Below are 14262 nucleotides of genomic sequence, written 5' to 3' on the forward strand. Positions count from 1 at the left end.
AACATAAATCTGGAATAAACATTTGAAATACAGAAGTACATGGGAAGACGTAATTGTCAAATAATGAACCAGATGTTTATTACTAATATGTTCTGGACCCCACTTAGCTCGTTCCAAAACTATAGCCACACGAAGCTTGCAAAAGATTGTCTTATCAGTCCCGGCTCAAGCTGGCTGCGAGCCCAAAATAAACATAGATAAAGTCTCTGGCAAAATGTTACACAGCAAATGCAAAAACAAAACTCTTACAGCAAAACAGGTTTACAGAAAGCAAATCACTTATCCAAGTGCCTCTTTGAATTATGAACAGTAACTCGAACAGGAACGGAACTGAACTCACGAACAAACAAACTTGACTTCTGCAACCAGGGCGTGGCACCATCAGTCCTTTTATCTGTAGGAGAAGACTCTAACGAGCAACAGCTGTGTGTTATCACCTCCTATGAGTCCTCAATTGTTCCTTACGTCGGTCAGCTCTTCTCCTACGTGCATCCCGAAATAACTCACAGGAGGGTTCTTTCTCAGCCTCTCGTCTCCTCCCCACTGATCCAAGGCTCAGTCATTACCTGGGAACCAACTAGTCTCTCTCAGCCCTGCTCAGAGTCAGACCCCTGTCCAGAGCGCTCCTCCTCTTCCAAGCATGACTCATAGGGCCCCTCGCTGTCAGAGTCTGATAACAGCTCCAAAGGCTCCAGCCGAGCCACAACACTAATATATGTGTAGACATCAATGTCAGATGCCACACAATTGTAGAACATATATTACTAAGATCAACTTGAAGCTATATGATAGAATATAAATTTCAGAAACAGATTAAATGCAGCTATCACAAATTTGTTACTGTACTTTACTACGAGGTGGGTAAAATGAGGACCCAGATTGTTGGGGGCAATATGCTGACTCTCTGTAAACCGCTTAGAGAGGCCTGAAAGGCCTATGAAGCGGTATATAAGTCCACTGCTATTGCTATTGCTATGCTGAATAGGGCTATGAGTTTTAAAACTAATATGTTTGAACTTTACCAGTCTGACAAAGATATGCCCCACTTGCTGTTACCAAGGATTCAAAGATCAAACAAACAAATTTTGCTTGAAAGCCCATACTTTTGGTCCTGTGTACTTATATCAGTTGATAGTGGATTGAAGCTTGAATGGGATAGTGGATTGAAGCTTGATTGGTCATTTGCATGAATAAATTTAGGAGAGCCAACTTCATTTTTCATATTATTGATAAGAAATTACAGACTAATATGCAATTAATCAGAGAGCCCGACTGTTTTCTAGTTCAGATAAGTTATTCACTTGAATTTTTTTAATCAATCTATCATGCTACATATGTTTGAATAGAAAGCAACATTCACCCTTTTTAACCAACAGGGAAATTCAAAATATCAGCCTTTTAGCAGGCTACTAAGAAAAAAAAATCTTTTATTATCAACATTTGACATGAAGAAAATCAACTGAGAGGCAAACGGAATAAAATAACTTGGTGGATGAGTGGAGAGGTCTGACAGCATTATTGATAAGCCTTCAGAGAACTTTTTCTCATCTATGGCTATAAAGTGAGCAATATAATATAAGTACTCTTCGACCTATGATCACAATTGAGTCCAAAATTTTCATTGCTAGCAAGTTTGTTTTTTAAATTTTGCCCCATTTTACCATCTTTCTTGCCATAGTTAAGTGAATCATAAATACATGCCATTTGCCAAACATCTGAATTTTGATGATTTGACCAGAGGCTACAATGATCACAAGTGTGAAAAACAGTCAGGAGTCACTTTTCTCAGTTCCATTGTAACTATGAACAGTCACTAAATGAATGGTTGTAAGTTGATGACCACCTATATAAAGATACTCTCATCCTTACCTTGAACATTTGACACTGCTTTATTTGTTAAGGTATGTGTTGTGGCTCGGAAGGAGCCTTTGGAGCTGCTATCAGACTCTGACACAGAAACCTCCTGTGGGTGGTTTCAGGATGCTCACAGGAGAGGCTAACAAGCCGCTGTGGCTCGTTAAGGATCTTCTCCTGCGGATAAAAGACTGATGGTGCCACGCCCTAGTTGCAGAAGTCAACATTCGTTCGTTCCATTCCGTTCCTGTTCTAATCAAGGTTCCCTGTTCGTATTCATGATTCAAAGAAACCAACTTGGAGAAGTGGTTTGCTGTAAGAGTTTGTTTTTGCATTTGCTGTTTAACTTTTTGCCAGAGAATTTATCTATGTTTATTTTCGGCTCACAGCCAGCTCGAGCCGGGATTGATAAAAAGATTTCCTTTAAAGTTCTGTCTGGCTGTCGTTTCTGAACGAACAAGGTGGGGGTCAGAACAGGTATGTATATTAAACTTTTCTGGAAAAAATATGCAAGTAGCATATTATATAAATATAAAAAAACCTTATGTACACCCAAAATAATTATATTGGGAGACAATGCCTGGGAAAAGAGACCACGGACAAAAACCATCTTCCTCTTCCACTGGTAATAATCTATGCTGAATTGCAATTATCATTTTCAAACCAACATCAAAAGGCCACTTTAGATCTAACATCCTTTACGTTACTTGCAAGAAAAGTTATACAGGATAAAAAAGAATAATTCAGAAGGTTATAAAGCAGAACACAATGACATTTTTTTAAAAAATCATTAACTTACTCTGCTCATGGAATCAAAACATTTCCTGACCAAGGACTCAACATCATTAGGTCTATCTTGAACATTTATCCAGTCTAAAAGTGAAACATTAAAAGAAGGCAGATCATCCTCGTTAAGCTCCATTGAAATATCTCTGTCTTGGACTGTATATTGACTAGCTTCCCTATTTTCATTCACTTTTTCAAAATCTGGATCATCTGAGGTTGGATGTTCCACCGACTTGCAAAATGATGCTATCAATAATTGTTTGTTCATTTTAAGTGTATCAGGAGAAAGCATAACATCAGCTGACTTCTCATTTTCAGTGTCTTCGCTTTCTGTTCCTCCATGATCAGTGGAGTCCATTCGTTCCAAACACTCCCTGTAACTATGTCTAGTTAGGCACTCCAGCAATGGGATCTTGGCCATAATAGAAACAGCAGCCCCTAAGCTTGGGAAAATAAATAAACAAATAATGTTAAGTATAAATAAACAAAGATGATGCTTTTTTAGTAATTTCACTATGTTACCTTATCAGACAATGAAATATTAAATATGTTTTGACTTAATTATATCTTCACTACAATTAAAAATGTTTAATGTACCGATGTACTTTAAAAGAGTTTATCAAATAATCTGAAATGTTTATCCAAATTTAAAGTAGGAAATCAGGTAAGTACAAATTAATATTTTGCACTATTATAGCTACGTTATGTATTTTATGTGAATCTGCCATTGAGTCAGTGTTGACTCAAAGGTCAAACTAGAATGCATACAGGTAGTTGACAACCTATTATACCGTTTAGTGATCATTCGAAATTGCAATGGCACTGAAAAAGTGACTTAGGGCCGTTTTTCACACTTATGACCACTTCAGCATCCCCATGGTCATGTGATCAAAATTCTGATGCTTAGCAACTGTTTCATATTTATGTCAGTTGCAGTGTCCCAGGGTCATCTAATCCCTTTCTGCAATATTCTGACAAACCAAGTCAATGGGGAAGCCAGATTCACTTAACAACTGTGCTACTAATTTAACAACTGCAGTGATTCACTTAAATAGGGCAAGACTGACACTGCAATCACTACACCAAAATGCCTTTCAATGTTACATCTATAAATACATTAATTATACAGTAATACAGTTTCCTTCCAAATTTTGAATGGAAAGTCTGAATATAAATTGTGTCTGAAGATTAGCTTTTCAAACATTCAAACATGTAGTCTACAATTATCCATCATCAACATCATCATATTAAATAATAAAGCCTTAAAACCTATTGAACTATATGGGACATTTCCTTATTCAAAAAAGGCTATCATAATTTGTATTATACTTTAATGTTATGCAACTGATCACATAAATGCTTTCCAAGTTAAGTATTAGTACACAAATAATAAACCAGCAAATGAAATCCACTGCAAACATATTTGCAGTCATCTGTTTTTTGGGTAATACACCAATGACTATGTTCCATTGAATTCAGAGGAATCTGGTCTTTTACAAGTCCAAACGAATATATAATCACATTTTCAGAAGTCCTGAGTAATATAATTACAATCACTCACTGCTTTCCTCTCAATTGGTATTAAATCTCAAGCACCAGAATTGATGTAATGAATAAAGTCAAAATAAGTGTACAAACTCATAAAAACTTAGTTTTCAATAGCAATGGCTTCTTACTAAAGAGTCTCAATGCAAACTTACTGCGTAAGTTTCAGTTTAATGTCATCTATGGATTGCAGGTAACTTGAATAAGCGTTTTCAAATTTGAAAAGCAATTTTTGATAAGAATATGTGCAATCTTCCAAATTTGCCATTATAGCAGCCCAGCCTTGGTGCTGAAGATGTTCATCATGAACGAGGCCTTCACAGAAGGAGCAAAGTTTTTTGGCTATTTCATACATTTCCTGTATAAACAAATATGTTAAATATCAATAGCCTATATTTTCTAGTTAAAATATATAAACCTAACACACATTTTCCAAGGAAAGAAATATGGAACATAAAAAGAATGTAACAAGCAAAATGTGAGTCTTATATGACAAGAAATGCCCTTGAAAGCATGTGTGAATAATGTGTGAATAATAGTTTTAAAGAGATAAACCACCTAATATTTTTAGTAAACCTTCTCAGAAGAAATGTCTATGTGACATTAGCAATCATTTTTCTGCAATACCTTTTGTCTTTTTTGCAGATAAAAAGAAAAGCATGTTCATATAGTGATGTCTTTCATTAAACTCCCCCCAACCCCCAACCCCCCCCAAAATACAAACAGTTTCAATCCCAGCTAATTTTCAGGATAGGTAACTATTTTAATTTCTTTGCTTTTCTCATCCATTTTGTATTTCCATTACAGGCAATCCTAAGTTACAATCATTCATTCAGCGACTGTTCAAAGTTACAAGGGCACTGAATGCATGGTTGTTGCAGTGTCCCTATGGCAATAGGATCACCAAATCTGATGTTCCTAGCCAGCTTCCCCTAAGCAAAGTCACTTGGAAAGCTGGCAGGAAGTTAGAACTCACAATCACATGAGGTCACTTAATAAGCTGTGTGGTCCTTGCTGAACAATGGCAACCAGGATTGCCAAAATTGCAATTGTTGAGCAGCACACAGGCATAATATTGCCCTTTATAACATAGCAATTCCGATCCCAATTGCTATCACAACTGAAAACTACTCATATCTACCTTTTAGCCTGGGTTTGTTTGGGAGTATTTCTGATGTTGAAGAGGATCAAATTAATTCAATAGATGTATTTATATTACATGCAGTCACTGACTTATAATGGCAATTTGAGTCAGAATTCCTTCGCAAAGTGCTGTGGTAGTAAAACACACACTGGTTAGCAATAGCAACCCTGTGAAATCCAATTGCCATAGTTAACTGAATCCCATGGTCAGTAAGCAAGCAACTTCTGGCAGCTTCCCATATCAAAGTCAGTGCCAGCAGGTAAGTGTGGGTCCCAGGCCAGCAGTTGGTAAGTGGCTACTGCTGGCTGGGGGAGAGCACAAGGAGGTGCACAAGGGTGAATAAGACTGTTTTTTTTGGGAGGGGGGGAGGTAAGTGGCTGACACAGTGCTAATACAGAGGTTGGGCTACAGTGTTTTTGGGGGGGAAGGGGGGGCGAAACTTACTCTAGCCACTTGCAATCTTCCCTTATCAATATCAGCCTTACCAGGAAGACCAGAGGGAAAACACAATTGGATAAGTTCATTCTGTTTTATTGTAATTCTACAATAACAGAAGCTTACAAATCTGAAAGCATACACCTCCCATTGTCTTCTTTACAGTCTGAGAAGCTATAGAAGGCCCCTTCGGAGTCTATATGCATTCTCTTAGCTGATTGTTCCCTGGACAGCATTTCTTTGCCTCATCTCTCAAAGTCTCTCTCATACCTCATTGCAACTGGTTTCTCCACTGATTTCCTTGGGAAACCAGCAGGGAAGGTTGCAAATGGTGATCATATGATTGTGGAACACTGCAACCAGTCATAGGTGTGAACTAGAAGCCAAGGGCCCCTGTCATAATCATGTGATCATGGGGGCATTGGGATGGCTGGAACGCCTAGAACTGATTGCAATCATCCTTTTGAATAATCACTGAACATGATTGTAGGTCAAGAACTACCTGTAATAGAACACAAATAAGTGATAACGAAAAACAGTTTCAGTTTCAGTTTCAGTTTATTGGGATTTATATGCCGCCCTTTTCCCTGAGGGGACTCAGGGCGGCTTACAACCACAGGGGAGGGGAAGTGCAAGGTCAAAACAAACAATTAGTGAACAAAAGAAAAATGATAAAACACAACTTTCATTCAGCAATCAAACACTCGGGCGGGTGATTGGAAACCTATTCCCAGGCCTGCTGGGAGAGCCAGATCTTGAGGGCTGCGCGGAAGGTCTGGATCGTGGTGAGGGTGCGGATCTCCATGGGGAGCTCGTTCCATAGGGTCGGGGCAGCAACAGAGAAGGCTCTCCTCCGTGTGGTCGCCAGTCGGCATTGACCGGCTGATGGAATTCGGAGGAGGCCTAGTCTGTGCGATCTAATTGGTCGGTTTAGGGAGGTAATCGGCAGAAGGCGGTCTCTCAAGTACCCAGATCCACTACCATGGAGTGCTTTAAAGGTGGTCATTAGTATCCTGAAGCGCACCCGGAGACCAACAGGCAGCCAGTGCAGCTCGCGGAGGACAGGTGTAACGTGGGCGAACCGAGGTGCGCCCACTATCACTCGCGCGGCTGCATTTTGGACTAGCTGTAGTCGCCGGATGCACTTCAGGGGCAGCCCCATGTAGAGCCCATTGCAGTATTCCAGTCTGGAGATCACAAGGGCTCGAGTGACTGTTGTGAGGGCCCCCCGATCTAGGTAGGGCCGCAACTGGCGGACCAGGCGAACCTGGGCAAATGCCCCCCTGGTCACAGCTGACAGCTGGTGGTCAAAAGTCAGCTGTGGATCCAGGAGGACTCCTAAGTTGCGGACCCTATCTGAGGGGTATAAAATTTGACCCCCCAGCCTAAGCGTTGGTGTATTAGCCAAATTATTGGGGGGGAAACACAACAGCCACTCGGTTTTATCCGGGTTGAGCACCAGTTTGTTAGCACTCATCCAGTCCTTAACGGCCTCCAGACCCTGGTTCATCACAGCCTGTTCCTAATATATAATTTGGGAAAAGGGATGATTTTAACAACATTCCCAAGTGTCTTTCACAGCTTTAGTTCCAAAGAGAAAGCTATTCAAGAATATACCCCCATTCCCAAATTATATATTAGGAACAGACAGTTTTTCTTTATTACTGATTTTTGTTTCTAATAAAATTAGCTCTGGAATAAACAGAAACATGCCATTAAGAAACAAACAAACAAAAACTCTGTATCTGTAACGGGAATTTTATCCCTTAGCATAACTTTAGATTTCTGGTAAAACATACTTGTCCTTTCATAAGCACCAGCACTATAATAATTTATATATGTGAAACCAACATTGTTTCAAAATAATAATGTGGCAGCTCATGTTTATTTTGCTGCTACCCCTGACAATTTTTTTCTACTAAATACAAAAATTCATTTAATAATTTCAGTTATTCACAGGAGAAATAATGAATCTATAAAGACAGCAAAAAAAATAAAAGCCATATAAAAAATTATCTCAGCAGCTTTCTTTCATTAACATTGAATGTTATGACAACAAACATAACAAGTTCCTTTTTGAAATATTGCCATCTTCTTATCTTAATTATTAAAAGAGAGAAACAAAATAATGTGGATATTTAGGAAACTGTATTGAATCACTGCTTTACTGGTTATTGTTTCCTAGCTATCACAGGCAAGGTACTCCCCTATTATCTACTGTTTGACATATCTCACTTGAAATGCCCAAAATTGAAAAATACTTATTCTATCATTTCCATTATCAACTGCTACTTAAATTTCTATTTTTAAGGGATAGTGGTGGGGAGCTCTTCCTGAAAGAATTGAATTCCCTAGTGCCAAAAGTTTTTTTATTTACTTGATGAAGAGAAGATGTATGAAATCTAGGTATTTTAATACACAGCCAAGTTTCTTTATTATGCAAACACAATTAAGGTGTTCACACAACTCAAGAACCTGCCTTTCCCATAGCAAAGAGTACATTGGCTTCTATGCTATACTTTACCCTAGTCTCCCTCTTTAAAATGAGTAATTTGTTCAAATTTACAAGTGGGTTTCCATTCAAAGAAAAGAAAAATATTTTTTTAGAAACCTAAAGAAAAAAATGGATTTAGTAAGAGCATTAAGAAATAGATATTACAGGAGCTGTACTTAAATACTCCAAGTACATTCACTGAGCTTTTGCACTTCTGAACCATCAATGCCTTTTCTACATCAAATCAAGCATGCTTCATGTGTGCACTTCAACTCCCAGAATACTGAACAATGTCCATGCTTGCTCTAGAATTCTGATAGATGAATTGCACATATTTGGAACATATCCAATTTGGGTAGATTATCATAGTCTTTGCCTTTTCTCACAACATTCATCCTAGGATTTAATACTTTAGTCTGTAATTATTTCTGGAAAAAAATTAATCTGATAATTATTAACACAGGAGATTCAAAATTTGTAACCCATGTTTTTGTTCTTTGTTCTGTATTTTAATGTATACTTTAATTCAATTAAAGTATACCTAAAGATACAAAACTTATTAACATAAAGATGAAAGAATCAAAATATCTGGATATAAATTATTTTACAACATTTTAGATTAGCTGTGTTTTACTGCACATTTCTGTCATAAAACTGCATAAAAGTTGTTCAAGGTTTTAAGTTACTTACCACAGCAAGCTGTGTTCGTGAAGCTACTGTGTGAAAAACTGCAGGCATCATAAGGGATTCTTCAACTTTTATTTCCATCTCATTTTCTGCTAAAAATATTGTTTTAGGTATAGCTGGAGGACGTTCACACAAGATCATTTCTTTATTGAAGAGGAAAATTGGGTTTGTATCCTATATTAAAATAAAATCAGTTATTTCAACTTTCTTTTCATTATTGAGTAATTTAAAATATTTTAAAAAATTATCTGAATATTTACCGTTCCAGCACTGTAACTACAGACTTTTCTATCAGCTGCCATACATTCACCTCCATTGACAACCAGTACCTGATATTGAATGGCTATCCTGTATTTGTTTTGGATTGCTTGTTTAAGATCAGCCACACTAATAAAACAATAGAAAAGGCAGTGTGTGCATCAAATGGTTTTGTAAAACTCAAGAATTTTTATTTAAAGTTTGAGGAAAAATGTTAATTTTCATTTTGCCAACCTTTATTTTGTTAGCAGCAATAAATACACTTTCGGGATCATGCAAAAGTTTATCCAAAATCTATAACAATAGACATATGATATTCTATATTATCACTATTATAATTAAAATACAGTTCACATGCTATGTTTTACAAGAAAAATTAACCAAAGGGGAAGATATTTTCAAGCAAAATCAAGAGAGGTTTTCTAGGAAAGATTCAAATATGTCTCCATGTAACTATATTAGTGAAAGGCTTATTCCATACACCACAGAGAAGTTACAGATGTATTTTAATAATGGTTGTTTCAATTATCAATTTCAAAGTTTGCAATACTTAAAGACAGAAGGTTAATCTAACAAAATATTACATATAGAAGGTTTATTTTTTTAAATGCCTTACTTCTGTACTGCAAGTTCGGTATCAAAGGTAAGGGTAGTTCCAGTGTTGACCAGAAATACATATAACTTCATGATGACTTCTTTAGTTTTCTGAAGCTTATACCTTTGATTTTGCTATTATTATTTTGAAACTGCAAAAAACAAAAACAAAAACCCAACTCCATAACAGTATTAGTCATAAATACTGAAATTATCTGAATCATTTAGCTCTGTTCAGATGTTATTCATACATAGATTACATGACAAATATAAAAGACACAGAACCAACACATATCTGTCTTGATATCCCTATATGGAGCAGGTCTCCATTCATGAAGAATTTTATTTCTGTTCAAATAGATAAAAACAGAAACCTCCTGCAGGTGATATAGACTGTATTCCATTTTGTCTTTTCTCTTTCAACCCTCCAAGTGATAGGCTGCATTGCGCTGAGGGATAGTGCCTAGTCCAAGTCACCCAGTGAGCTTTTATACCTGAAAGTGGATTTGAACCAGGGTCTTCCTAAACCTATTTCAACCACAATTCAGCCTGGAATTTAGGTCATTAAGTGGTTATCATGTAACCTGAATTTAGGTCCTTAAGTGGGTTACCATGTTTAACACCACATCCTAGCTTTTTCATGTCTGGACATTAAGCAACCACTTGGGTCATTAAACAGATGGAAAGAACTGCCTACTGAAGCGAAGGGGAGGGGGGCAGGCATCTCCTTCCCTTGCACAGAAGGGAACTGTAGCACTTGGCTAGAAAAAGGAAGCTTGAAACTTTGTGATCTAAGCCTTCTTTTCTCCGGCCCTATACTGCAATTTCCCTCTTGCCTGCTGGAGACACGCCGTCCCAAGCAGGGGGAAATCAATCCATTAGACAGTGCTTTTGCTCTCAAACAGGCTGGGTGAAGAAAACTCTTTGTGAGGGACATTCTTCACCTAGTCTCTTTGAGAGCAAAAGCACTGGCTACCATGGAGACTCTACTCCTGCGTGGGTAGAAATAAATCCAACAAGTAGCTTTCAAGGAGGTTGGCTTAAATCAATCCACCCCAAAATCCAAGCAGAAATCCAAGCTCGGATTTCAGGATGGATCTTTTTCAGCTAGCCCTCATGTGGTGGTGACTTGCGGCCTTCCCCATTGACTTATTGGGGAAGCTGGCAGAAAGTATTACAAATGGCAATCATATGATTGCAGGTAGATAATTGGCAACTTGTCGTTAGTACAGAGGGGTACTACTCACCCAGATTGCAATTGCGTGACTAGAGGGGTGCTGCAACAGCCACAAATTTGGCTATGGCTCATAAATCCCATCGTAATTTCAAATCTTAAATTAAGATAAAGAGAATTATACCTAATGCCATTTATTTCTGAGAATAGAGGAGGGGGGGAATGGAACTACTACTGAATATAATGTTAGAATCTCATTATCTTCGTTTGGAGATTTTTGCTGCCCATAATTTACACTTTGGTATAAGACATTAGAATGTTTTCTGCCTTGAAGTTTATTGTATAGTCAATAATACTCCAAATGGGCTCACTGGCCAGAGGCAATGTAACTCAATGGAAAGCAAACCTTTTATCCCAGATGAATTACTGAAACAAAAATAGGGCTTAGCCTAGAACTTTGTTATTCATGGTTTGATCACCCAAGTGCCCTAATTTAAATATACTTTATTAGAGAATGTGATTAAGGATCAATCCACAGTGCTGGGCAGGAATTTTAATTGCATTTAGATCATGGTAGTTTTCCCTACAATAATACTAGTAGTTTGCCATTCAAATGAATCACTGATAATTACATTTTTGCACTGGAGGTACTGGGTTTTACTTCAGTAAAGCTATATGAAAGTAACCCTTTCAGGGAGCAAACTGTTCATTTCACAGACTCCTTCTAAGTGGTTGTATACAATACATACTTCAAATCACATTGTAGCAGCTTAAGCACTTATCATCAATATTCACTATTTCCTTCTCCTTCACCAAGAGATATTGTTATCTCTCACTGACCAAGCTTCCCTGTAATTAGATCTTCATCTGATGCTATGCCAGTGTACCAATAAAAGTTGTCTCTATTTCTAAACATTTTTGTCAGTGTCATTCTTGTTCCTCAATCATTCCAAATGATAGCTTGCACTCCATCATTCAGGCAAAATGTAATGTTTTCTACTTACAATAATTTGCAAACTGTAACTGGTATAAATTGACCAGAAATACTGCTAAAGTTTAACTGTCAGAGTAAGTCATTATCATAAAATTATATTAAAAGGATAAAAAATTCCACCAAATTAAACCTTAACATGGTAGTGAGAGTTATTATGAGACTATATGAATCTTAGATTGAAAGCAATACAGAATATTTACCTTCAGGAACTGCATGGAGGTATCCCTGCCTTTATAAATAGTTGGATTGCTAAACAAAGTATTTTCCACATTAGACTTTGGCAAATGTTTCTTATCAAATATGGAGCATGAAATACCTAACAATGGAAAACAGAAATTATGAATATATATATGTGCAAGAGAAACTAGTTAATAATTACATTTCAGTCAGTGACAACCCTATATATCTTTATTTATAAAGATATAAAATATATTTATTTAGAGAACATTAAACTGTGACATATAAAATGGAACTATACAGCTATTCAGTTAGTGAAAATTGGGTTGGGCAACACTCAGTCAAGTGGTCACTAAATAGGAAATCATGTGACCACAACTGTGATTTCCCCTTCCTCAGCACTGGGATAGCAGCTAGTTTGAAACTGATAAGGCTAATCAGTCACAACTTGGGCTTTTTGCTCCCAAACCATTTTCTTGTCCTTTGGAATGCTCATCTGACACTGGGATAAACAACAAAAAGGAAATTAATATTTGGATTTACATTCATTGGAGAGGAAGGTATTGCAAGAGAGTAAGTAGGCCCACAATGGGGAATATACATTGAAAGCAATGTGTTCCTGCCAGCAGCCACAAGTGTTGTACTCAAATACCCATTATGTTCCTGCTTCTTCCTTTGTAATCCCTTCCTCTGCAATCTTTCCACTGAGTCAGGTGCGGAATGGATCAGAAATAGAAGAGATTGCGGACAGAAAGACAATAGCAAGGGGTGAAGAAAAAAAGGCCAGGCACAGGACAATGCTTATTATCATGGTGATCACATAATTGAGAGACACCATGAAGATCATAAATGTGGGCACTGGTCTAAAGGTTTATTTTTTTAGTACCATTGTAACCTTGAATGATCTCTGAATGAGACGGGTGAGAACTGAGGAATATGTCTACTCTATAATTCTTGTATAGAATACTTAGATTATACCTTAAATAAAAACTAGATTACATTAGAGAAAAGAAGAGTAAAAGACTGATAAATGCCAACATTGAAAATGCCATTTAAACAGCACAGCTGTAACCACAAATAGATTTTGTAAATAAGTACACCCCCATACATCTATCTATGCTAGTAATCTGTTGCTCAGATATATTCAGAAAAAATATTTTAGTCCATGGATTCAGAAATAACATAACTAACCTAAAGCAGTTCCATAACAGAAGGGCAGATATGTTTCTACACTGCTGTTTATGTGGAAATTATGTATGAAAATAACTTACTTAGGCCAGATTGACCATTAATTCAGATATGGATATTGATAGAACTAGCAGTTACAGAATATCAGTTTATTGAAACATGATGCCATAATGTGTGTGTATCAGTGGTGGGTTCCGGAACACATTGCAACCGGTACGGTGCAACAGGCTGGGCGTCCACATGCACACAAGCATGCGTACTTACCGCCCGTGACACACCGCAACGCTCCAGCTGCTTGGCGGAGCAACACGCAGGCGCCATACGCTCTGTGTGCGGAAGCCCCAATCGGCTCAAATACAGGTAAGGGGGATGGGCGGGCAGATGGCCCTCCCGAGCATCGTACCGGAATGGTACCTGGTGCTCCCAGCAGGCACCCATACGTCCATACCAGGGTGTACTATTCATATCCCACCACTGTTGTGTATGTATGCTCACACACAGAAACACATATACATAAACATATATGTGTGTGTGTATGTGTATATGTATATGTGTATATGTATATGTGTATGTATGTATGTATGTATGTGTGTGTATATATATATATATATATATATATATATATATATATATATATATATATATATATAAATAAACAAAGAAGCACAAGTGTGTATCACTTTCATTAAGGTAGCTCAAGTGTCTTCTAAATCATTCCTGAAATTGTATTATTTTAATGATACTTTAATGATACACCATTTTTCAGTGAATCACAAAAAATATACAGTACAAAATACCAGAGCATTTTAACACCAAAAGCTTTAACTATTAGAAAATGTATCAGGAAGTTCCAAGCATTCTGATGAAGATGAATATCTTAAGCAAGCAACATCTTAAGCCAGTAGGAAGTTTCATAGTAAGAAGCACAGATG

General features: G+C 37.3%; 1 protein-coding gene across 1 annotated transcript in view; it reads right to left on the bottom strand.

Moving 5' to 3' along the window:
- The window catches only part of RB1CC1 (RB1 inducible coiled-coil 1), an 89313-nt gene that overhangs the window by 68600 nt on the left and 6451 nt on the right, over positions 1-14262 (bottom strand). The window contains 6 exon segments of the mRNA XM_032222379.1: positions 2654-3083; positions 4341-4543; positions 8949-9119; positions 9206-9332; positions 9820-9949; positions 12166-12281. Coding sequence (XP_032078270.1) covers positions 2654-3083; positions 4341-4543; positions 8949-9119; positions 9206-9332; positions 9820-9890 — 1002 coding nt within the window. The 5' untranslated portion in view covers positions 9891-9949; positions 12166-12281.

The sequence above is a fragment of the Thamnophis elegans genome, chromosome 8, assembly GCF_009769535.1.
Source record: "Thamnophis elegans isolate rThaEle1 chromosome 8, rThaEle1.pri, whole genome shotgun sequence".
In the NCBI taxonomy this organism is placed as follows: domain Eukaryota; kingdom Metazoa; phylum Chordata; class Lepidosauria; order Squamata; family Colubridae; genus Thamnophis; species Thamnophis elegans.